The following is a 26,933-nucleotide window of genomic DNA, read 5'->3' on the forward strand; positions in this document are numbered from 1 at the left end:
TAACGAATACGCAGAGGACTTTGAATGCAAGTGGGTTATCAGAGTTAGCTTGAATGTAAATGAAATTTCTGTTAGAGAGAGAGAGAGAGAGAGAGAGAGAGAGAGAGAGAGAGAGAGAGAGAGAGAGAGAGAGAGCGCATCTTGAAAAAACTCCACTACTCTCATTTTTCAAAACAAATCATATATAAATAGTAGAAGACTGCAAATTGCCAATCAGATCAGGTAACGAAGGGCGACAGGCGTATCTCCCGCCTTCCCTCCTCGCCACACAGATTTACCTTGACGAGATCGTGGCTGCCATACGCCTTATCCAGCCTGATGGTCCAGTCGCGGGTGACGAGCTGGTGGATGGTGGTGGGCGGTGTGCTAAGGACGGGTCTGAACAGAAAGGCGGTGAGGTTGCCGCTGAACACTCCTACCAGCACCAATACCACCAGCCAAGTGCTCACGTGTGCCGCGCGCCCAGGGGATCCCCGAGGCAGGAGTGAGGAGCCTGTGCGTGGGTGGGAAAGGAAAAAGGGAGGAAATGAAGAAACTGATGGTATCCTAACAAAGAAGAGTGATTCGAAATGAAAGCTTATTTTTCTTTCTTGGGATTTGAATATTTTGTGAATTACGTTTGCAAGAATATTTGTTTGCATTAGACTATCATTATCTTGTCTTGAGTATAAATCACTATATAGATGTACAGTAACTCAGAGTTCATCCTCAGCTTATCTATTTTCACCTCATGCTGATGAAATATGGAAATGGATTTGGTTTATATTTTGAAAGCTTAGTGGAATATCTTGCTGGTATTCAAGTTTTTAGTGCATGTATGGTTGAAAGTGTGTGTGTGTGTGTGTGTGTGTGTGTGTGTGTGTGTGTGTGTGTGTGCGTGCACACAGCAGTGTAACGCACGCTTACCCTGATATACAATGGTCTTAAACACAAGCGCTAAGACCGACATGAACGACGGCCCCGTGCTAACTATTGTCTCTGAATCCACCTCGAGTCGATGTGAACGTCCGTCGCCACCATCTATCCCGCACCTCCACAGCAACCACGTCCACATCGCAGCGAACACCAGGAAAAAGATAATCATCACCCACATCTGTAACGGATATAACTGATTAACAAATGTTCCTACAGGGCAAGTGTAAATTTAGTGCATGGGAAGAAAATTACCTCAGCTCTGCTCAACTCAGGGCATAAAATTAAACCTTTAATCCTTAATCCTTCCCAAGAAGAAGAGGAAAAAAAAAAAATATATATATATATATATATATATATATATATATATATATATATATATATATATATATATATATATATATATATATATATATATATATATATATATATATATATATATATATATATATGTGTGTGTGTGTGTATGACTTTTTTTTTTTTGCAGCATGAAATAGGAATTACAGATTTAATTTTGTGCTCGTGAATTGAATGCACACACACACACACACACACACACACACACACACACACACACACACACACACACACACACACACACACACACACACACACACACACACACACAGATCATAACTGCTTTTCGTTGAAAAGAATAAGGGATTCAAGATTTAAATTTTTCTAAATCTCTTGCAGCAAAGGTGTTTCATTGTCTACAAAACTATGCTGTGAATTGGTGCAATGAATTTGTTTCTGAATTTCTTTTTCTTTTTTTTTTTTTATCTTTCGCCTTCTATCTGGTAGCTCTGTGCAGCAGACTTATCTGTCCATGTAAGGAGTAGGTATGCTTCACATATATGGTAGGATTCTACTCATACAACTCTGTAATGGAATCAAAGGCTCTTCGTCTTATCAATTTATCTTCTCTAAGTGACTGTCATCAGCCTCTTTCTCACCGCCGCAGTGTTGTATCCCTTGCTTTCATCTTAATTTACATTGTCATTTTCATATTATTACTTTCAAATCCCATTCCCTTTAAATGTACAGTAGTAAACGAACGTATTTTTTACCAACCCTTGCATCTGATGTTGTTACTGAGACTCCCTAGATCCCAGTGCGTAACAATACACATTACAAATTATATCTAAAAGTATGAATATTTGAAGTATCTCACTGAAATCTTAAAATGTTATTACAATGATTTGTAAATGTAATATATAATACTTTTGTATTATATATTACATTTATCGTTTCTTATGGTAAAGTAATATGCATTATCCTGCACAAGAAAAAAACTGCGTGAATTTACAAAATTGCTTTGTGACAAGTAAATTGTTTGCGGCTGACGAAATAGTGTTTGCAAACGTGGCGTGTATCGTTCAAGAAAATAACACAGGATTTTTGCGTTATGATACGTTAGTTGATTTATGTGTGAAGTGCAGTGGAATAGTGAAATAATCCAGGAGTAACGTAATACTCGTAATAAGGAAAGTGTTACAGAATGACTCGCAGGCACAGTGACGCATCTGTAGCGAGAGTCAAACCGATGTGCTTACAACTCAATTCCAGCCTTAAATTGTTTCATCAAATACACTAAGGGTTGATTGGCCATTGTGCTAGTGGGCTGGTGTGATGGTGTTTAGTCGTTGATGGTTCACTTACTATGGTAAAAGCATGCATTTCGTAAGGGACATTCACCAGTTATATGCGTTCAAGTGACACACACTGAATTCAGAATTGTGTTGGCAACCTGTGAGAATCCTTGGGCGCTCCTGTACAGCAACGAGCCATTAGATACACGCCTGCATTGGCATAAACGTTATTGATAAAAATATTTGTGAAGAATATTTTAGATTCATCATCCTATATTTGTGTGTGTGTGTCTGTGTGTGTGTGTGTGTGTGTGTGTGTGTGTGTGTGTGTGTGTGTGTGTGTGTGTGTGTGTGTTCGCGCGTGTGCGCTCGCGCTTTACACTAATTTCGAATCTCTTGTGATGGACACGGTTTGTGTTGCGCTCCCATGTTTTGTCTGGCCATATGGAGTGTCTCCATGATACTATTCATCTTAAATACTGGTTTTCCAGCAAAGAAAAGTGTTGTGTCCCATGCTGTTAACAGCCCTTCAAGTGGACACGGCTCTATCAGAGAGAATGATCGTGGTTTACCATCGCGTGTACACAGCAGCATGCAAGTGTCGTGAGAAGCTGTCGTCAATACAAACCAGTGTCGCAGTGTGGCAGCTGATCTCCAGAGTGAAGCATGTCGTGTTCGCAAAAGACATTTCAGTTGGTAGTTGTATAAAATGTAGAGAATCTCATCTTGTGGGAACACGGCATAGAAGAAAACAGAAACAGATATACATAAAAGAATTCCTAAGTGTATTTGTTTGTTCTCTTTGTATTTCATTAATTCACTGAAGCAACATCGTGTTCCAGTAATTTTGTTGATATATCTACAGATGGCAATTTGAGTAATTCAAAGCAGAAAATGCCCTGTAATTATTAATGTCTTTTAGCACATCTATCAAATAAAACATAAGTTTCACAAATTATGGTGAAATCATTTGTTTCATCTTAAGTCGACATAGTTGAAACAGTTTTGTAAAGAATATGAATAAGTACAATGCAAATTAATCACCATCCTGGGCTTTTAATGGAATTGTTAATTAAATGACTTTGTCACGTCCTGTAGTCTTATACAGTGAATGACTCCATAAAATATGTAAAACGTGCAACAACAATTTTGATGTAGACAGCTTTGAAAGAAGTCTGATATATTCTCTGACACTCAAAACAGTCCCTTCTTGATTGAAATTGTTCATGTGGGAATACAGATTTTTATTCAATTAAACATTACGTTCTTAAGAAATTGGAATAACACTTGAATAAAACGTTGTTGCTTTGTTCACCTAAGAATTAACACTGACATTTGTTTCAAAAGCTGCTCGCGATGAAACAATTACTGGAAATAACTATCGACCGTCAGTTATAAAGTGGCCACGAGTCTTTAATTGATCACTGGTAATTACATGTGATTTTAGTCATTAGCCATTGAGCTCGTGTGGTTAACTGTTATCGTTGTTCTGCTAATAATGCCTTCCTTTTGTTTTTCCTCCCTGAGTTACAGATCACTTATTTATATTTGCTATATATCCGTATTACTTAGACTTATTTATGTGTGTTACTGGTTACGCGAGGCAGCAGATAAAGAGAGTCATAACAGGTAACCGGAAAGTCAACACATGCCTGGACAACACTATTCACTCTTTCAGTACCATAACGCGTTTTTCATATTCATTCTGGTTACTATTTGGTGATGATTTTATACAGCTTCAGAAACTTATGTGGGATTAGAATAGTAATGGCTCTGGTCATTAATCTTCTGACCTCCATAGACCCTTCCTAATGTAAATAAAGTCGTTAAATCATATCCACAACTCACGGTAAAAATGCGTCCCTGTACTGAAGAGGTTAAAAGTATGAAAGCACGTGAAGAAATTTTGGCAGTGGTTTTAAGATTGTAATTGTGAGTGTGTGTGTGTGTGTGTGTGTGTATCTCGTATTTAACTAGTTGTATTTACCTATTTGTAGTTTTATCTGGGCTTTACGCTCGTGTGGCCCCGTCTCCATATCTACACTTATCCAGTCTTTAAAACTACGCACACTCGTTGCTGACACCACTTTTTCACTTAAACTGTTCCAAGTCTCAACATATCTTTGCGGGAAACTGTATTTTTTAACATCTCAGAAATTTTCCCTTCCTCAGTTTTTTTTACTATGCGATCTTGTGTTTGATCACCTTAGGTCTGGTACAGGTAACTTCAATAATTATGTGTTTCCAGACTTCGTAAATTCTAGAAAGCTGAGAATTACTGGCTCGCATTTCAATATGTGGAATGCTAAAATATATACAATCTAACGATGCGACAAAGTGTGTGAAGAAACGTTTAACATCATTGTTAGTAATCTTCAGCGTACTTACCATAGTCGTGAGTTTTTTTTAGAGTTTGCTTGTTGTTCGTTCAATCAGTCAGGCTTACTACAGTAGTACATTACCTCAAAGACATGATTGAAAAAGAAATCCATAAAGAGTTTCATATTTTATAGCCACGTTGACGTATAGTTGTAATGGAATTGCGTCAGCGAGCACTGTGCCACATTATCCAATTGTGCTAAATCAATTATAACAAGCAATAATCTATAAGGGATTAAGTGTATTGTGAAGTCAGCCAGTCACATGTCAGGGGAATCGATGAAAACTTAAAAGTTTCATTTAGATACAAATGACATTCACTTGCTCATTAAACGTGAGAAAGTCTTAATGGCCGGACAAGAACGGCTGCTTCGGTTTAATTTGTAATTATTATGCGATTCATTGGAACGAGTACTTAAAGCAGCTGTGAGTTCTTGCCCCATTGAGTGCAGATGGCAGATACTGATTCGCTGATTAATGAAACCCATCATCTCTTGCCGAGGGTTAGATATATTTTAGTTTGGTTGATTCTATAGTATTTATAAAGGAATGGAAGTATTATGCTGAGCGCTGAAGATGGATTTTCTGTAAATTTAATTACTTTGTGTCGGGAAGGGTAATATGATTGTCTTAATCTAGAGTGCAAAGGGAACTACAAAAAAACACCATTTATTATGTACAGGATCAATATCTTAAAAGTCTGAACTATCTAGTCTCTTGAATAGCAAATCGATAACGGACTTCGGGGTAATTTTTACGGTAATGTGGTAACTTACAGTTCATGTCAGTCTCAAGGAAGATTTTTTTTTTTAATTATTTCCACTAGATTTAAGATTTTAGTGTTTGAACAGAAATTGTGTCCCATTGTTTAGTATGAATAGCCGAGAAAAGTACTTACAATAAAAATTAAGTTAGGGAGGATTTTTTTTTTTATAACATGTGGGCTTTTCACGGGAATTTATGGGCTAAAGGGGATACATTTTAGGGTACCTTCAATCTCAAAACCCACCCATTAGAAAACCCTTGCCCCGAGTGAGGAAGCCCAACCTACACTCAGACCGTGGACAGAATTCGAACCCGTGTGCTTGGAGACCCCTCACACCCCAAAGCACGCATGGTTCCACTGTACCATGGCGGCCCAGATGTGTGTATTTGCTATGAATCATTCAAGAGGTAGCCACGATTGCTCATGTGTCCTCGGGGTGTGGCGTAGGATGAATATAATGACAGGTGAAGTTTACGTAGCTGTATTTTGCTATAATATACATACTTCATGTTTTCAAAAACAGTTTGACGTTACCCCTCCGAGTAGCACATACGAATTCGCCTTAACATTACTGTAGAAGACTTGCATGATAAGCGTGTGCTACAATATGCACACGAGACAAGGAATGCATATAATACCTATCGTAAAATGCATTTTGCAGAATTACAGGCTTGCGTTACATTGACTAAATTGGTTGAGGCGTTGGGGAGACCTTCATTGATTTGGATGTAGATTGTTAGACAGTAAAATTGTTTGGTGAATACGTTGTCAGGGAGGAAATGGTGATTAAGTAAAAGGAAAGCAGAAGACGGCTGCTTTGAACGACACCAGTCGTGCGGCAACTGGGCTAACACCGCGATGCCGAGGTGCAAAGATATTCCAGTGTTGCCTTTCATTTTTTTTTCTTATTTCACATAAGGTAAATACTGTATTAGAAGACTATTTATGGACATGAATGTTATCGCAAGCGTTGAGAAGCTTTTGCTGCTAGATGACAATTATTCGCACATTTCAAGGAAGGATGTAAAACATTACAGATTTGTCCATAACTGATTACTATCCTTCATTGGTACAGAGAAAAAAAAATGGGACTTGGTTCGGGACCATTACTGCTTTCTGCCTTTCTAGACATTTGATTTCATAAAATTATTTCTTGTTGTACAGTGAAGAGGGTGTTAATAGTGTTTAAAGTACATAATAAATTGTATTATTAGAACATGAACACTAGACACTGGCTCTGTAGCTGCATGATGAAATCACATCACTTTGCTACACTTTATCGAGGAGTATAAAACGAAATGTTAAAATATCTGGCCACATGTAGCGTCCAGCAAATAACTTCGGTTCGTATCGCGACTGTACATACATCCGTCAGTTAGTCAGCCAATCAGTGAGCCCACAACGGTGGTGTGAAATTCTGAGGGAGCCGTGGCATATTAATCGCTCACTGTACCCACAGGGCGGCAGCGGATCCCGTCTCTTTCTTGCCAGGGAGAAATCTGCCTCAATTTTTTTTCGTGCTGGCTCCTATTTCTAGATTAACTTGTTTCTATTTTTTTTTCTTTTTTTCGACTGGATATGTATTTTTTTTCTTATTTAAGTTTGAAATATGTAAATAAAAGACAAGATATTAGTCAGTTAAACAACCAGTCAATAGATCAATTAAGGAATCATCACCAGTCAATCAACAATTTAGTTAATGAGTTGATCAATTGGTTATCAAATCGGTCTGTGAGTCAAACCGTCGTTTATCTGGTCAGTCAGTTAAGGAGCCGCTCACTTAGCCAGTCATATGAGTAAGTTAGCTTTAAGTAATCCTCGTGATACTCTTGCTCGCTCTGCCTGGAAACAGTAGCTACTGTCAATTTTGCAGAACTGAGCTGCGCCACGCACTCCCTCCCTCGGCCAGGCTGCAACTGTCACGTGGTGCCAGCGGGATTAACCTGCTGGCGCACAAACCGTATTGATTGACTCACTAAAGAGTGTCTATAGTTAACACAGCTTACTTACTGTGTCCCAGGACGTGACGCAACTAGGAGAAAATTTAAGCCTCATTTAAACAACACCATGTTTCATATGTCAATAAGTGAATATGATTTTTTATAAAAACTTTTTATAACATTGTACGTATTAAATTGTTTTCTCTACCTAAAGTTTCATTATTCTCTTTGTTTATGCTGACAATAAAATTTATATAATGTGTTTCTTTTTTATATTCCTCGTCAGCTCAGATTTGAGACAGTGGAATAATAACGTTCTGTTATCCTGGTCCTCAACAATAAGCTCGCCGCTGCGGTGAAAAGGGAATGTTTGACTACACAGTGATTAACCCTAATGTATGATGGGTTGTCTCGTCAGTTTTGGTGCAAGGTAAATGTAGTTTTGGTCTCTGAGATACAGCTCTGCCATAAAGCAAGGAACGCTGTCTTGCACAAAAAGAAACCCTCATTATTTTACATAGTTGCTTTATTTCAACGCTGAAGGTGAAAGATGAATTGACTATCTTTCAATTAGATTAGAGGTTATGGTTTTGCTTTATCTTAATAATAGGAAAAAGAAAGATAGACACAAATTAAAGTGGTCATTACCGTCTTTGAGGAAGGTAAAGCATATATGTTGGCTTATTTTATTGAAGAAGCAGAAACAAGCACATAAACTATCTCAAAATCACCATCTGATAGCGGTGAGTGGTGGTGATGGTGGTTGTGAAACGTGTGAGTGGGAGGAAAGCTCTTTACGTTCGCCTCTTCTTCATAAACATGACACGGCCGAAATTCGGGCGCTATATTCAGGTTGAATAACTTGGACCTCATATTCACGTTCCGCAGCCAGCATGAGGCCTTGCGGTGCACTGCTGCAAATACCATATGACTTGGTTACTGCATGTTGGAAGTCCATTAGGTCACACGGATCCGTAATTTACTGGACAACTAAAACTTAACTATATTTCCTGGGAATTTCATTTGTAACGTTGATTGAAATTGAACCACAGCAAAGTGATAGTATCCGTAACAGTACGAAATGCATTGTGATTGAAAAACTTAAAGGAATATTAAAGCAGTATAAATGACTTGGTCACGGTGCTTTTTAGATGAAGGGAGAAGAGCGACTCGTCTGATGCAATGAAGAGAGAGAGAGAGAGAGAGAGAGAGAGAGAGAGAGAGGCAGACAGGGAGGAAGAGAGCATAGCAAGGCGTGTGAATCATCTGTGAAAAGGGTGAGAGCAAACGAGTCATTCATCTGTCGAGACAGAGAGAGAGAGAGAGAGAGAGAGAGAGAGAGAGAGAGAGAGAGAATGTGATATACTTTGAGACAGCAAGAGAGAGAATCCTTTGCTTCCTACAAGGGTGAGAGCAATATAGAAGAGTACGACAAGGAAATAGGAGTTGGTGACATGGTATACACTGGGACAATGAAAGCAGAAAGCTAACTCTTTGTTACTTGAAACAAAGTGAGTGAGAGTAAGGAGAGTTCAGTGAAAAAGACTGGCATTGGTAAAGTAAGAGTAAGGGAAGAAGAGTGAGAGATAGAGGATTGAGGGAAGAGAGCGTCTATCACCTGCCACGAGTAAGGTCTGAACACAGCCATTGGGTCCTTAAGGTAGCGGGGTCCTCGCGTCACGAAAAGGCTGGGCTGGAATCTGAGCCACGTGGTGAAGTCGATGGCTTGATATCGCCCGTGTGTGATGCTGAGCGAGGCCAGACCTATTTCTCCCTCCTGTAGGTGTACAAAATTTAGAAAGGTTCAGAAGAGAAAAAATATCTGATTTCTAAAACTGCGCATTGTGTTCTCTTTCGTAAGATTAAGGTCTTTTTTTCACTTTTATTGTGGCATATATTGAGAAGAGAAAAGACTAAGGAGGTCTTTTGCCACAGATGACGCAAAATAATAGCTCCCCATTGCTGGTGTTGCTGCTGCTGTAAAGAGGGTAGCGGCTGCAAATCGGGATAAGGGAAAGAAAGAAATGTTGATACATATTACACCTTTTACACTAATGTGTGTGTGTGTGTGTGTGTGTGTGTGTGTGTGTGTGTGTGTGTGTGTGTGTGTGTGTGTGTGTGTGTGTGTGTGTGTGTGTGTGTGTGTGTGTGTGTGTGTGTGTGTGTGTGTGTGTGTGTGTGTGTGTGTGTGTGTGTGTGTGTGTGTGTGTGTGTGTGTGTGTGTGTGTGTGTGTGTGTGTGTGTGTGTGTGTGTGTGCATGCACCCATGTGCTCGTGCACGTGCATATATACAGTTCATTTCGTTGTTGTGTGGATGTGTTACGCATCCACACACACTTTTTACTCCCATGATTGTTGTTTTTGATTATACAGGCAGTGATGACAGAATAAAGGATAGAATAAGCTAAGGAGCCACCGCCATATATATATATATATATATATATATATATATATATATATATATATATATATATATATATATATATATATATATATATATATATATGAGATACACGCAATTCACGGAAAAATAAATAAGAAAAGAATAATTGTAACCAACATTTTAGCTTTTGTATAACTCCTCGGTATGGAAGAGCACATTATGAAAACAGTATTAGTGTAAAAAAAAATATAGTCAAAGCAGGAGAATTATTTATTCTCTTAAATTTCAAGGAAAGGCCTTACTCAGGAAGAATCTGTAACGAACTCATGCACGCCAGGCAGGTGTATGAATTAGATCCTGCGTCGGACCATCTGGCAGGACGTTTTCAAGTGAAGGCCGCAGATTGGCCAGCTCCCAGCGCCTCCCTGGTCGTGAAGGGGATTAACCTTGCCGCGGCCTGTGATCCTGTCCGGGGCTGAGGCTGGTCCTGTTATATATCTCCTCTGCGGGAGTTCCTTTAACCAAATGTGAACCAATATTTAGTACTGCAGTTTCAGCCTCAGATTGCTTTCTTTTCCCTTTTATTTTGTTTTCTTTATTTCAGAGAGGGAGTCAGTAGACGCCTGCCAAAACGATAATTACTCCCATGAGATTTAAAGCACTGGATCAGGCAATGCTGCGAACTTATCATTAAAATCAATGTAACTTCACTGAAGATTTCCACCCTGTGTATCACAACCCAAGGGGACGGACAGTCACAGCCTACAGTTTAAAGATAGTTTTTTTCCTTCACACAAAACTATATGCAACTAGCTTCGCACACCCATCTTCATTCAAAATTTATAATCTTATATGGTGACTCCTATAACCAGCCTCAGAATTCCTCCCATCACAATCTCATATCGGTATCATGTCGTATTTATACAAACCTTTCAACGATTACCAAATTACCTCTGGAATTTTGTCTTTGCTAGTGGGGTGGGAGGGGGAATTTGAGTCACTCTTTTCAAGAAAACTTAATCTAGGTAGCCAATTTCAAGACTTTTAGACCAGAACCCTTTGAAACTTATGGAAACACGAATGCAGAGTTCGATAAGGAAGTGAGGCGCAGAGTTAGGGGATGAGCGGCTCCACGCCTGGACGTGTGCCAGACTTGAAGTTTCCTCACTCTGGCAGGAAAGTCAGTGTTCTATCCTGCAGAAGGAAAGTGCCTTGCCGGAACAAGGATAGTGCCACTAAGGTTCAAGAGGCAAACATCCTAATGAAACACCTTCTAAGTCACTCAAAACACGAGTTTTCACGAAGTAAATTTTCTGTAACACTCTCTCTCTCTCTCTCTCTCTCTCTCTCTCTCTCTCTCTCTCTCTCTCTCTCTCTCTCTCTCTCTCTCTCTCTCTCTCTCTCTCTCTCTCTCTCTCTCTCTCTCTCTCTCTCTCTCTCTCTCTCTCTCTCTCTCTCTCTCTCTCTCGTGTTAGTGGTGAAGATCTAAGATAATGAGATAATGAAACCTCCCTCCTAAATTAGCTAAGTCATATAAAGCTGAAAATGCAGAAGCAGGCAGGGGATTTCAGAATCCATCAGAGAAAGGGAAAAATTATTGAGATTACCGGTTAACTCTTGCAATACAGAGGTAGCCAGAAGATGGATGACAGAAATAAGATAATCTTGTTCAACAAAACCACGGAATTAAGGCAGACCTGCATTTCGGAAGATTAGAAAAGCAGTTAGTATAAACAATAGTGGTAAAAGATAAAGGATGCGACATTGCGGCGGTGAGAATGAGGCTGAAAATAATAAGAGAGGTGTTGATAAAGTGAAAAGGTTTTTTTTATTCCATCCTGCCTAAAATAGCAGTATGAACAGAACCCCACAAACATGCAAAACATATTGCATACATGGATGAGTAAGACCTCTATACAGACCTGGCATGATTCTGGGCAGGAGTAAAAGTCCATTAGTTTCAGGTGATGGAAGGCTCAAGTACCATTTGTGGGTAACCTCTGTAGCATATGTAGCGCGAGTACAGGCTGTGTTAAACCAATGCTTGGAAGGCTTAGGTCGAGAGGAAAATTAACAAATAAAAAAAAGAGAAAGAAAAAAAGGAAAAGGGAAAATTATGTGTTAAAACGAAAGTGAAAAAGAAAACGAATAATATGTAAAAGAAAATAAGTAATGAGATCGAAACAAAAGTGCCAGAAGGAAATTGCTGGGAAAGGAGTGGTTGGTAGCCTGGCTGTCATGTTGGTCGATCACAGTTTCGTCACATTGCATTCTAATGACTGGTCAGCATGAACAGGAAGACACGGAGCGATCTTGTCCCATATTCAGAAAAGAAAAAAAATGTTTTCTCACTACAACTATTTTCGAAAACTACAAAGATTATTAAACGATTTTCGCTAGCGCTTGTTTCCTGTTAATAGTATAGAAATCTCGTTAATCTGCTACTTGAATAAGATAAGGTGTATGTTTTTTTTTTTTCTTTTACTAGCAGAAGTGCAACGTAAGTGTCTCTTTAGGAGTCTCAAAATTTCGTTCTATGTCTCTCTGGGTTGCCACCTATGCCACCGCTCCCTGTCCCTCACTCACCTCCCGCTCGATGTGACCAATGACGCCGTCGTATGAGCCGTTGGAGGACTTGACGCCGAAGCTGGTGCCTTCGAGGATGTTGTAATGAAAGTGAAGGATTTTCGCCAGGGCGTTGATTAGTTTCCCAAGGTAGCCAACCAGGTAGGCTCTGCGGGGCCCCACACGTATCGCCTCGAAGAAATTCTTTAGCGATGGTAAAAAGTTTAGATTATGAAATATTGAAAATATTTCAATTTCGTGCACAGTTAGCAAGAATCAAGGGCCTCTCTGAATTCCTGAATAAACATTGTGATATCATACATGATAAACTTTTTCATATTATGAAGTAAATGTCTCCCTTCCATGTTCAGCATGCAAAAAAGCAGACATCCTTATATATATATATATATATATATATATATATATATATATATATATATATATATATATATATATATATATATATATATATATATATATAAGATGAGACAAATTTGTGAATGAGGATGATAGGTGGGTTTAAATAGTTTTGTTTACAAACGGTCTGTCAAAGGTCGGCCTGATCGTCTCTTGCAGCTTCCTAACATTTCTTATGTTGTTATTTTTGTGTTTGTAAGTAAAAGCGACGATGTTTTACCTGATAGGTTTCTTCAGAGGGTGGATTGTTTAATAATACATTAACAGACATCCGAAGACTCCAGCGGGAATTCAATATCCTGAGAAAATTATGTACATTATCAACTACCCAACATGTATCAGTCAACGGCGTCTTAAGCTGAACTCGAATTCATTTAATGTGTACATTTGTAACATACATTGCGCTGAATCTATCAGTGTGTATCCTTTTATCAGATACCTAACGCAACATAAATACAACTACAATATCAAAATCTACAGTATATAGAAGACACACATATTAAGATTTCAACTCCCACACAAACAAATCAACGTTATGAACCGAAAAGTTAATTAAAATCAAAATTTCCACTCACATAAAAAAAAAAAACAGTAATACAAAAGGAATAGAACAGTAAACCAACAAATTGCACTCACCTAAAGCTAGTTAACTGCTTCAGTTAATATTGAGGATTTAATAAAAATGGAAATTCATGAACCGTATCACTGGACACAGAGTTTCGTTAACGTGAATGCAACAGTATTTGCGTGGCTGCTTGATTTGCGTGGGATTGTGAAGCATGATCAGATTGAAATATTGGTAGGGGCGGAGGTTGGTGAGGGTGGAATGTGGTGACTGGGTTTTATATATATATATATATATATATATATATATATATATATATATATATATATATATATATATATATATATATATATATATATATATATATATATATGTGTGTGTGTGTGTGTGTGTGTGTGTGTGTGTGTGTGTGTGTGTGTGTGTGTGTGTGTGTGTGTGTGTGTGTGTGTGTGTGTGTGTGTGTGTGTTCTAATTTCATTATAGCCAAATAAGTTTCAGTAATGACGTCAGGCATTGAACCTTAAGATATAAGCTTCATTGGAGAACTTCTTGTTGATGTTGCCAAAAGAAACAAAGGAAGCATAGAAAATATTGATAAGAATCTTTGAAAATCTAAAATAAAAGAGGTTGAGGGGAAAAATCACTATATATGGAAATGTATCGAGGAACGTAGGCAGCTAAACGACAATAAACTATACTTTAGAAAGAGCGACATAGCCCTTCAAATAGTCCTGAATGATACTATTATAAAAAAGAAATAAAGTTGAAAGCCAAGTTCAAAGAGTGTTACATGTAGAAAAGAACCGACGCATCCTTCCGTCACTGCACACTCAGTTCCGCACACCTTGTCATAACTCACGCTAGCTGGTGCAAGATGTCGGTTGAGATGCTTATTGTTTCACGTTTATTATGAAACTAAGATATTCTCTGCCACACCGAAGCATGTGATATCCATGTTAACATATATCCGCGATAGTCTTGTTCCCAGAGTTCGAATTACTTAGCCCAACATAGTTCCTACCAGTCTGCAGTCTGCATTGCCGGTCATTATGCATGCCGGCAGCATGTGGACACCCCGCCACACTCAAGGATGCAAGCTTAAGGAGGCGTCAGACAACCTACCTTAATGATGACTACGGCTACAGGAGCGCCTCGCAAGCTCCGAGTTTCCGGTAGCAGAGGCTGACTAATGAACAGCGTATGGTTTCTAAGCCAGCATCCACCTGTCTGTGAAATGAGAATAATCAGACCTTGAGCTGGTGTGCAAACAATGAAACACTTCCAAGGTGATATGTTGAAACGCATCACGATACCATTAATATGATGTACCATTAATATGATGTATTTAGAAAAATTATATGTATGTAGACTATTGCTTTGCTACTTCAAAATATGTATTACGGAATAGGAATAAAGATGTTTTATTCATGAAAGTAATTATTCTGTTGTTGAATTACCAACAACAAAAGAAATGAGGCAGAATGCATTACAAGATGTTAAGGCATCATGATGTAAAACCCCTGTCACACCTGGACGATTTAAAAGATACGAATGCATAGCGTATGTGTATCGTTGGTTCACGCTGAACTCTTCGTTCTTTCGGCCTGTATTCAACATAAACAGAACGCATGCCTATCGTATGTTTAGCGTGTACGAGTAGCAAACTAAACGTGTCCATAACATATTGCGAACTGATATGAAACGATTGCATAAAGTATGACAACGAATGGTGAATTACTGAACGCGTGAGGAACGTGTGAGGAACGAACACTCAACAACCGAGTACCATACACATGACGATCGAGTAACGTACGTTCATCAATCATCGAGTTGTTAGTGGTAAGTCAATCGGCAGCTATAAAACAAAATAAGAGAAATACATGGACCGGAATGATGGTGGAAATAGATAGGGACTGCCACGGGCAGGCCTGATGGCCTCTTGCAGCATCCCTCATTTTCTTATGAATTCTTATGTACGTGACGTATGTCAGCTGTATAAAAAGGTTACTGCAGGGACATTTAATGTCACAACTACAAGTATTCCAGCAATGGGCAAGAGATCAATGACCAGAAACCAACATCTGATACAGTGTCAAATCTATGAAGTTATTCTGATGTTGCAGGACAGCAAGCTGGTGCTTTCTTAACATTTTCTCACGCTCCATCTCTTCACAGAGGATGCTACCTACAAAATGAAGGTTTCCTCTGATGAAGGGGTCTTTTTATAGCCAACCGCTCTAAAACGTTCCAAACACAATATTCCCGCAATATGTATATTTTCGACACATTATGTACGTTTTGCATTCGTTGCTGTCACGTCCAACGCACAGGTATGCGTTGCATGTGAGGTGTACATTTTTTTTCTTTATGTAGGAAAGAGGGCCAGCCAAGGCAAAAAAGAAAAGAAAAAAAAAAGGCTCAGTTGAGTGCTGGTTCTCTACAAAAAAGAAAAGCGTCAGCCAAAATTAGAGAGCAAATGCCTCGATACCTCCCTCTTTAAAGAAAACAAGTCGTAGGAAGCCGGAAATACAGGTGCAGGGAGGGACGTTTAGTACACGTCCATTGATTATTATATACACGAGAGCAGTGTGTTCTGGGTACGCTGGCCATCATATCAACGAATACAAACGCTTGAGCAGCGATCAGAGAACAAATGATGACGATCGCCTTACGAGTCTCTAACATATCTCCAGCCTATGTCCAATGTACTAGCTATATGCTTGCGTACGTAGAGAATTTTGTGCATTTTCAAAAGTTTCTGGCGCTCCCTGAGCACACCAACGCACGGCGCCATACTTTTACTTGCCCCTAATGATGGAACAGCATATCCATAACTTATTCGTACGCTAACCATAAGTATTATAAATCGTCAAGGTGTGACAGGCATTTAAAGAGTCTAGAACATACCCTAAAGGTGTAAACTCCGCCGTTCAGTAATGTCGCTTGTTCAATGAAGAACGAACAGGAAGACAGCGACGCATTGTCATGCTCTGCACCGCCGCCACCAACACTTCCGTTACCAGGCTGGAATTCATTCCGCTCCAGTAAGATCACCTTGGCAGCAAGGCGTATATGAGGCACCAAGGAATGCTTTTCTACTCGGCCGTGTGTAGGATAAAGCACCAAAATTTGGTCCTGTAGGGACAAGATATTTATACATTTACTTATGAAATATTGTATTCATATCGACTAGATGTTGCTCACGTGTTTACCGTTAAATTAGTGAGCAAAGTGATAAAATTAAAAAATAAATGAAAACTAGATGGGATGCTCATTGTGCTCACAACAAAATATAACATCAAAAGGCCCTACCTGTCTCAGTAATGTTTTCTGGTTTATCTGAAAAAGGAACATGAAAACCATTACTTATCATGAACGACGTCATTAGTATTATTAGAGTTATCATTCTAATGTCTTTCTATTTCTCCTCCTCCTCCTCCTCCTCCTCCTCCTCCTCCTCCTCCTCCTCCTCCTCCTCCTCCTCATCATCATCATCATCATCATCATCATCATCATCCTGTACCTCCTCCTCCTCCTCCTTCTGATTATCACTTCCTCCATGAAATTGACTTATTGTAGAAGGATTTTATCAGCGTAGGATACGAATCAAATAACTACGGGAGCGAAAAGATTTGAGTCTAAATCATGAGTAAATTAAGTCAAGTAAAGCCAAGGGTTGGGCTGCCAAGGAGGTGGCCAGCAAAGTCCAGATGAGCCGCTTGTAAGACACTACTTCTAGTCAAACACATTCATGCCTGAAACCCATTACGATCTGATGGCTAGAAAATTATCCAACAAATTAAAACTTTCTTCGCTACACTTGATTTACCTCCAATCACGGCACACTTTTGTACACTTTACGTACCCACACTGCCACCTGGGTCACCCAACTCGCCTCCCCTGCTACCAGCACGCCGGAGCTTGTACTGACCGCCCCCCATGTGTATAACATGAAACTCTCCAGGATCCTGGCTGCCTCGTCTCTCGTAGTCTTTGTGTAGTTGCTCGCCATATCGCCTCCGTCTCTAGTTGGAACCTGAGTCGTCCCTTCCTCCTTTGGGGGGGGCCGGGTCGCTGCGGACGCTCCTGCCGACGGGGCTTTGTTGATGCTCGTGTTCACGCCAGACTTGCTATTAATTACTCACCACTCTATTAGCCACTGGCCCGATATTAATACCTTACAAGTAAACACAAGCAGTTTATCAGCGTACTCAGTTCTTGATAATTATAGTCAGAATTCGCTCTAATATTCATAATGTACGATTCATATTTGATATAAACACTTCTATATTTGTATATTTGATTGTGTTTGTTGTTGCGCTGTTTGGTATCGATCCAGGCTTTTAGAAAGGAATGTGTAGCACAAGGTGTGAAGACTATGAATGGCCCGTCATTCTCCTCTGACCGGTGTGGGAGGCGCGGCGATCGCTGCCAAAAAGGAAAAGGGACATTGTTTACACGTACCACCTTTGAGGGAGGCTGCCTGGGGGGGACGGCTTGGTTGTGCGCTGCCACCTCCGCGATGCGATACGACTGGCGGGGTGGCGGAGAAACCGGCGATGGAGGACGGCAGAGCAGACAAGCTGACCTGGATACCTCCCTCACACAGCGAGCGCACCACCTCCTCCATTCTGTCCTCTGCCCGCATGGCGTATAGAGAAGAAAGGGAATTCTTGCCACCACTATGTATAGGAATACTTAAGATAACGCTACCCTTTTATCATTCTGTTGTTCAGAGGAAAATTATTTATTTGGTTAGCTCATCTCTGATTTGTAGCATCTAAATGTGTATGACGTGTGGTGGTAATTCCTGAACCCGAATCAAGCACACGCCTTGTTAATATACGTGTACTGATGGGTTAAACAACGGCGGTGAAATGGTGTAGACAACATTAGTAGAGATTGATACTGAACGCAAGATGATGATTTGTCTGAAAATATAGGTATATAGACTGAAAGAAGCTCTTGTGTACCATAAAAATGCAATATACGAAAAAGATCTTGATGCAGAGAACAGACATGCGAAGGAAATGGAAGTGAGAGTTGGTGCATATGTGCATTGTATACCGGTGACTGTAGGCTTAGGTAATGGAAGTATAGTGCAACAATGACCGCAACACAGACTCTGCACGACGATCAGGAGTCATGGAGACATGTAGCGATGCACACTGCAGGACGGAATAACAGGGTCTGGCTGCTCCTGACCTGTGGCGCGAGAGCTGCTTGGCGGGCCGATATGAGGGTGGGAGTAGCGGCGGGGGCGGCTGGGGTGATTGGGGGAGAGGACAACCACTTGGCGCACACCCAGACTCGTCAAGACAGCAGCTACCGCCCGCCCGGCTGACGCTACGGAAAGGCAGGCATCATGCACCACTCTCCATTGCTACCCACAATACACTGGGAGACGGCGACTGAATAAGACTAGTCAAGATATGACGCACCTTTCCGCACATCAGAGAGAATCAGGGTCGTTATGAGTATACTTGCATTTGTTTGTTATATCTCAACCTGTGACCATTATGGAGAAATGCTATTTTTTTACACTTTACGCCACATAGCTTTGCCCGCTACCTTTGGGAACAGTGCAGCTCATATAACTTACAATTTGAGAGTGACGTGGAGTCGGCGATCGTCATGCAGCCTGCCAATACACACAGACGCAGCAGCAGCCACACACCCATGCTCCTGTAGCTTGCCTTCTCCTCCATCGTGCACGCCTTCCTCGCTTTGAAGAGGAAAGAAAAGCTCTTCAACACTTTAAGGATTCTTCCATTTTATAAAGGACGGTAATACAAATCAAGAGAAAGTTAAACAAAACTGTTTGTGTTGCTGTGCTCTACTCGCCATACTTAATGTCAGCGTGAGGAGAGAGAGAGAGAGAGAGAGAGAGAGAGAGAGAGAGAGAGCACCTACAGGACTGCTGCACCACTGTTTCATCTGTGGTTCTGAATTGTTGTTATATATTGGAGATCTCGGTCCACCCAGGCCGGATGAGGAACATCGGTGATTATACTATCAAGATCAATTTTATTTTGACCATATAGAGATGAACCAATGAAGAAGCAGTGTACTCGTAGCACAGGTTTAAGATCTTTGTGACGGAACACCTAAGGTTGTCCACCGACATCCAGAGAACCCTGTACTTTAAGGCTCAATTTCTGCCTCTCACTTTTATTTCGTACTGAACAAAGTTCAGAGCCATTAACAGTGGAGAAATGTCATCTTTTTTCTCTTCCACTGATAAAACTTAATAATAATTGGTCCTAATAATACGTAATATTTCCTTTTTCGTTTGAAATTGCTAAGAATTAGTACGTAAAATTTACGTAATTTCCTACCTGAAATGTAAGAAAAATTCCTACAATTGCATTTAATGTATCAACATTTCTCACTCTAAGATGAGGGTGGTCATTCTATCATCACCTCCATCCACCATCCACGTACCTAGCTCCACCAACCACCACCTCCACCGCCACCCACCCTGCCCTCATCATCAGCCATCTCGGCCACTCCCGCCCCAGCCACCGTTTTAATCTCCACCACCTCCACGACCCCCGCTGTCGCCATTGCTGCCACCACCACCATCACCACCACCACCACCACCACCACCCTGCTCCTCCTCCTCTTCCCTCGCTCACCGACACTCAGCCAAGAAGATATATTTCCGTAGGAATTTGAAACAATAATTCATAATCGAAACTTTTTTCTTTATAGAATTCCCCAAAATATTGCCGTTACGCCTGAATAAAATGGGCAATATGCGGCCAAAGATTTCTCTTTCAACATATATCGGTGATCTGCTCAGCTATACGTCTTGGCAACGGACGATCGTCGAGGTGAAGGTGCTGAGCCTTGCTGAATGCCGCTAAGTACCACGAACACGTAAGCAAAAAAAAAAAAAAAGAAAAAAAATCAATATGTATAACACTTAACGAGCTTGGACAACCCCTTTAAAAATCCTTTACTCTGCTTGTGTGGAGTGACCATTGTTTTTATTTTAATCCTTGACAAATCTCCTTTATACATGGGAGGACAAGCAGTAACATTTTCTTACCCATGAGTGGTTAAATTGCACGAGTCGATAAGTCCATGTAGTTTGAGTAGTGAATTTCTTGTGTGTGTGTGCGTGTGTATGTGTGCGTGTGTGTGTGTGTGTGTGTGTGTGTGTGTGTGTGTGTGTGTGTGTGTGTGTGTGTGTGTGTGTGTGTGTTTAAGAAGAGGTCCTTTTATAAATGTGAGCCTCGTCCAGAAAACGACTTAGGTAGTGAGAGTGAAGGCAGCAAACGCCTCACGTAAGACAATTAAAAATACTATCAACATGACGGAAAATAAAATATCAGTAATTCATATGGCAGTAAATCAAAAATAATAAGGAAAATGTCCCCAGTTAATCAAGTAATGATAATAAAAAAAGGTTTGTTGGTGAAAGATTCCGTTGTTTAAAATACAGCCGTAGAAATCTGAGTCAGCTAATGCTTATCCCGCTGCTTTATCTATTTATCCACTTGACTTGTCTTCGTTTATCGGTTTACATCGGCTCTTCACCCGTCAGCCTTCCAGTATATTGGTTTGGGTTCTCTGGCTTGCTCTCTCTGTTAATTGTATCTATTACATGTCCACATCTCTCAACATCACTCGATAATATTCCCTGACGAACCTGGATTGCTCAATTTATAAGCTTTTTATGTGATTTCGTAGTAATATCTATCTATCTATCTATCTATCTATCTATATATCTATCTATCTATCTATCTATCTATATATATATATATATATATATATATATATATATATATATATATATATATATCTATATATATATATATATATATATATATATATATATATATATATATATATATATATATATATATATATATATATATATATATATATCGCTGTGATAAGTTCGCAAGTTCGCCTATTTTAACTATGAATCTTATCGGGTCATCTGTCAGGTTTATTATTAATATAACCAAAGAAACGTGGCTGGCATTGTGTGATGTATGTTACTAGTCCAACAGGCGAGTCCTTTAACACCTTTTGATATAACTCCCTGCAAATTTGACTGAAAAAAAATCAATCATTTAAGAACGTGTGTAGAAAACCAAACGTCTGGAAAAAAGCAGACAAACTGCAGTCTCTTTATATGCAGCACTATCCTGATGCTACCATTGTCGACATGTATATTCACTCTTCCTGTGATTTCTACCCTGACATGTTCGCATTTACCATCTGGCTCCATATAGTCATCTACCAACCTATTAGTGAACATATTTATGTCTATCCCTTTCACGAATCTAAATTAACTTAACTTGAATTTACTGTTATGGGGCTTGAACTATAAGTCTTGGTTAAAATGGCAACCTAGATTGGTAAAAGGTGGAAGGTTACACAAACAACAAGATGGGGAGAGGGGTCCTTCTTGGGGTGGATTGGAATGGGTACGTAGCAGACTAACGTAGATAATGGAAGTTGTTTAAATGATGATGGTGATGATGATAACTATAAACTAATTATGCTGTCATCATTATCCCTTTGATTGTTGTGGTCTTACTTTACTAACTTTGAGAACTTGTTAACATACATAATTGCCACACAAAGAAGTCAAGAATGTCTCAAGAATGGTTGGTATAATTGTTTTCTGCAGCTTCCCTTATTTTTCTCAACAGCCTCAGTAGAACCTCATTACATCAGGAAAACATGTTTTATTTTTCTGTTCGTTGTCAATTGTATAATGTCATAGTACTATACAAATTTTGCTTCATAAATTGATTAGTGAATGGTCGTAGGTTGGCATTTACAATCATTCATAAACTTCTTTATACAGTTTAACTTTTCCCATAATGGTGTTCTTTGGATTTAGATCATTGTCGTTCTCTTGCTTATGATACTAGTCACACTACACTTATTAATATCAATGTACTTTTACCACTATTCTGAAGATTCTCATGTAAAAATAAACATTACTTTTACCGCAACATCTTGGCATTTGACGAGCTCAGTGTAGTAATTTTTCAAGGCGAGAGCTCCTCCACTCATCTAATGAAGTATATTACATTTCCTCATATTAAAGTATCTCGACCATTTCTCTGAACATCCATAGCATGTGTAATACCTTCCAAATATTTTTATAGCGGTATCTTAATTACTTGCCCTATCTTGAGTTTAATTTGTAAACTGGTAAATTTCATTAACCTCTTCAGTACCGGAACGCATTTTATCATGAATTTTTTTATGTGATTAGACGATTTTATTTACATTAGGAAGGGTCTATGGAGGTTAGAAGATTAGTAGCCAGAATCTTCTATTCACCCATATGAGTTTCTGAAGCTGTATAAAATCACCATATAATAAGCAGAATGAATATGAAAATGCGTCCTAGTACTGAAAGGGTATAATCAACGAGAATGAAGGTTGCAGCCAGGTGGGAATCTGTTCATTAAGCTTGCGATTCTTGGTGATTTATTGAGTTCATTGTTCTCAGTTTTTCTTTTTTTTTTTTTACGAAAAGAAAATTTACAAGGAAAAGTAGATTATTCGCAAATAATTGACATTTTTTCTTCACCTGTAAACATTTTATACCTATGTTGATTTGAAACCTCTAAAATGTCGTAGCTAAAGAATAATTGCCCCTGTGATAGAGAGTGAGGTGCTGTGTTGTGTTGCATTATGTCAAATGTCAAGTCAAATTAGAAGTGTTTTGCAAGGAAGAAATATTTATTAAGTTAATTTTTCTCAGTTTTATTTGCGAAAGAAAAATTTACATGGGAAAGTATATTATTCACAAACTACAGGCTTAGTGTGTTTTTCTTGTAATTTATAGGTTTTAGAGATTACTTTCACAAATCCTCTATTTACAACTTTGCCGTTTTCTCTTTCCGGCAAGTATTACTGATCCACGTTTTTTTTTTTTCCTGTGTATTCGTAAAAAAAGTGTTCATATACTCGTAAGTCTTTTATTACGTCCTCACCACGTTCTAATGTCTTATTTTCCTTCCACTTTCTATTTCAGTTTATCACTTCAGTACCATGACGCGTTTCCATATTCATTGTACTTACTATTTGGGTGATTTTATAAAGATTCAGAAACTTATATGGGGATTAAAATAGTGAAGACTGTGGCCATTAATCTTTTGACCTAAATAGACCCTTCCAAATGTCAATAAAATCTTCTAACCATACCAAAAATTCAAGGTAGAAATGCGTCCCAGTACTAAAGGGGTTGATTTGATATGCCTTTGTTTATTCCCACTATCGTAATTCCTATACATATTTTCTTCAATCATATTCCATACTCAGTTGTCTACCTATTAGTGATGACGTCTCAGTATTAACGTTTTGTATTACTTATTGTGCTGTTTTTTTTTATATTTTCTTTTATATTTCTGACTTCTACGTGTGCTACATATCATCTATAGTTTTATTTCTTGCATATATATTTTTTTTTTTTTGGTTGTCACATAATTAGTTGTTTACCATTACGTTGTGAGATGAATGCACTGAATTTTTATCTTTCCTATGTACAGATTACACTATGTTGGCTGTATTCTCTCTCTCTCTCTCTCTCTCTCTCTCTCTCTCTCTCTCTCTCTCTCTCTCTCTCTCTCTCTCTCTCTCTCTCTCTCTCTAACATACCATAATCACAACCAGTTTTGTAGTGAAGCATTGTATGTTGTTACTTCTAAGTTAATTCTTTTCACCAGGACTATATTTCTGTTTTTTTTTTTTTTTTCATTTTAATTACGTGGTATTATGTGTCTTACAGATATTTCCCTTTAATGTTCGACTGTGAACATTTGAAAGAGTCAATACATAGTGCTTTCATACTTAATTAATTTTCCTCAACCAAGTCTGCATTAATGTTGCATAATTTTCTCCATATTTATTTCATGCCGGTATCTAACAGGCATTTACGATTATTCATTTGTTTTCGATCATTCTCAAATTTTACTTGTATATGATATGTAAGTATACGATATATCTAAGTGTATTAAGATTGCATGTTCGTAATGACCTAATCAGTCACTCGGATTACCAGTCTCTTCGAGCCAATCTTCATTTAATTTCGCTTGTGTTTGTTTGTTTTTTATTACGGACCGGCAGATCAATTCACAGAGTATTATGCTTGTCTTCTCTTCACACTTTAAAGAAAACCTGATCTCGTTGCTGTCCATATGTCTTCTGCTTGCCGCCTCGATAGTTAATTCTCTCCTCATACTTGTTGTTTCCAGATTATCAGTTTGATTTTCTCATTGACTTAAGAATACCCCGTGAATGTCAGTGGTATTAAAACCTATGTGCATTTCCCACTTCTTCATTACAGTGATAAATTTCAGTGTGTTCTTAGTGAAAAATGTTTTACTTCATTCCCGATTCCAACTGCCGTCTCGATTCCTATAAAATTTCATGTAATTCTTGGTATGTTGTTGCCACACTCACTGAAAACCGTATATCACAAGTCCCCTAATTAAATTCCTCTTCCCTCCCCCCTCCTTCCACCAATATTTCATATACAAGATTCTTCCTAAAATATTTCCAAGAGTAACTCATGACTATAAAATTTGGTTCTGGGAATATTTTTCTGTTCAGTTTTCATGAAAGAATCTCTATATGTACGTAGTCAGATGTAATATATAAACTTGACATAAAAACACACAAGCGTGATAGTGACAACACCTTGATCTCAAATAACCGAAAGAGAATATTAACATAATGTAGACGTGACGGTGAGGCGGTGTGGTGCAGCATCTGTGAGGGAGCTGCGGAAGGATGGCACTGCCAGAGGGCAATGCGAGTGCAATGGTCTGGAGGGAGATGGGATGAAGAAATCCTTTGTGTGTGTGTGTACGAGAGAGAGAGAGAGAGAGAGAGAGAGAGAGAGAGAGAGAGAGAGAGAGAGAGAGAGAGAGAGAGAGATCGTTTGAAGACACTAATGTTTTTGTGATATTTTCTCAAGTGACGGAGCACATGGAGTCAAGATAAAAAGAGCTCTCAATACTACAGTGACATTTATGGCGGCGGCGGGGGTGGTATTGGTGGTGATGGCATTGCGCTACGTAGTGGCTGGTACTTGTGCGTTGCCGGCAGGGAAAAAAGTAATAGTGTTTGCGAGAAATGGTGATGAACGCGAGGGTGAAAATATAGGATATGAGAGGGGAAGAGCAGTGGTGGTGGTGATGGTGGCGGTGGTGGTGATGATGATGGTGGTGGTGGTGGTGGTGTCTATGGAAACGCGTGCGAGAGAACTTGAAAATTACGGAGTGACAGATGAAGATGTATAGTGGCGTCGGCAGCAAGAGATGGGGAGGGGAGAGGGGAGGAGAGACTTGAGAAAGGAATTAAGGGAGGAGTAATACGAGAGAGGCGGTAGAGGGTGGAGACCTGCAGGGAGGGAGGGACAGAGAAGGGAGGATGAAAGACGCACATGACGTGATTAATGTTAGGTTATGTTGGTTTGCTTTAGGTTTGGTTAGTGTTTGCGTGAATATGTTGGTTGACTATGGTGTGGATGTGCAGTAAAGTCCTTAACCACTTCAGTACCATGACGCATTTACATATTTATTCTGCTTATTATTTGGTGATTTTATACAGCTTTAGAAATACATGTGGAGGATTGAAATAGTGAAGACTCTTTCCATTAATCTTCTCGCCTTCATAGATCCTTCCTAATGTCAACGGAATGGGTCTAATTGTACGCAAATCTCAAAGTAAAAATGTGTCCCAGTGTTGAAGGGATCAATGAATCGTATGGAAGCCTTACTATTTCTGAGCTATCCACATTCTTTTTCATTCCTCACTCTTCGCCTTTCTTCGCTTCAAGTTCATATCTGCCTTGTCTCTTTCCCCGTTACCATTTCTGACACATCCATTTCTTGTATCTCTTCCTTTTTCACTTTTGTCGTCTTCGTTTCTTGTCGCCATTCACATTCTCTCTTTCCCTTTCAGTCATTCGTCGCACTCTTTGTTCTCTTCGTTTTTACTCCCCACTCTATTTTCCTTCTCCTTTCTCTACTTTTCATTTCTCATCCTCCTCGTCTTTGCTTGTAATCCTCGTTCTTTTTATTCCTACCCGTTCCCTTTCTCTCCACCCCTTCATTTAGCTCTTCTCTCCTTTTCTCTTTTTCACTTCAAATACCCGTTTCCTTTTCGTTGCCCTTCTTATTCTTCCTCGCAGTCCTTCCCCTCCCCTCTATACTTATCCTTGAATGAAAGGAAGATGCGTCACCACCACCAACACCACTTCCAAGGCTATATAATCACCTCCCACCATCTTCCTCCTCCTTAGCGATTCACTAGCTTTGAATTTGTTGATTAATTCATTCAGTAGCATCGATTAATTTGCTGTTATACGCCCACACAACACCAAGCAAACAAGCGTCTCACTGCGCTCTGATTATCACCGCTAGCATGC

The 26,933-nt window shown here is 39.3% G+C and overlaps 1 protein-coding gene across 1 annotated transcript in view; it reads right to left on the bottom strand.

Moving 5' to 3' along the window:
• Positions 1–18,167, bottom strand: part of LOC123504905 (glutamate receptor 2-like) — a 25,477-nt gene extending 7,310 nt beyond the window's left edge. The window contains exons 1-9 of the mRNA XM_045255810.1: positions 17,984–18,167; positions 17,385–17,605; positions 16,832–16,858; positions 16,427–16,654; positions 14,642–14,746; positions 12,559–12,741; positions 9,208–9,366; positions 907–1,093; positions 279–493 (exon numbers count right to left, since the gene is read on the bottom strand). Coding sequence (XP_045111745.1) covers positions 279–493; positions 907–1,093; positions 9,208–9,366; positions 12,559–12,741; positions 14,642–14,746; positions 16,427–16,654; positions 16,832–16,858; positions 17,385–17,605; positions 17,984–18,167 — 1,509 coding nt within the window. The remainder of the gene's footprint in view (positions 1–278; positions 494–906; positions 1,094–9,207; positions 9,367–12,558; positions 12,742–14,641; positions 14,747–16,426; positions 16,655–16,831; positions 16,859–17,384; positions 17,606–17,983) is intronic.
• Positions 18,168–26,933: the final 8,766 nt, after the last annotated feature.

The sequence above is a fragment of the Portunus trituberculatus genome, chromosome 17 (assembly GCF_017591435.1).
Source record: "Portunus trituberculatus isolate SZX2019 chromosome 17, ASM1759143v1, whole genome shotgun sequence".
Taxonomy (NCBI): domain Eukaryota; kingdom Metazoa; phylum Arthropoda; class Malacostraca; order Decapoda; family Portunidae; genus Portunus; species Portunus trituberculatus.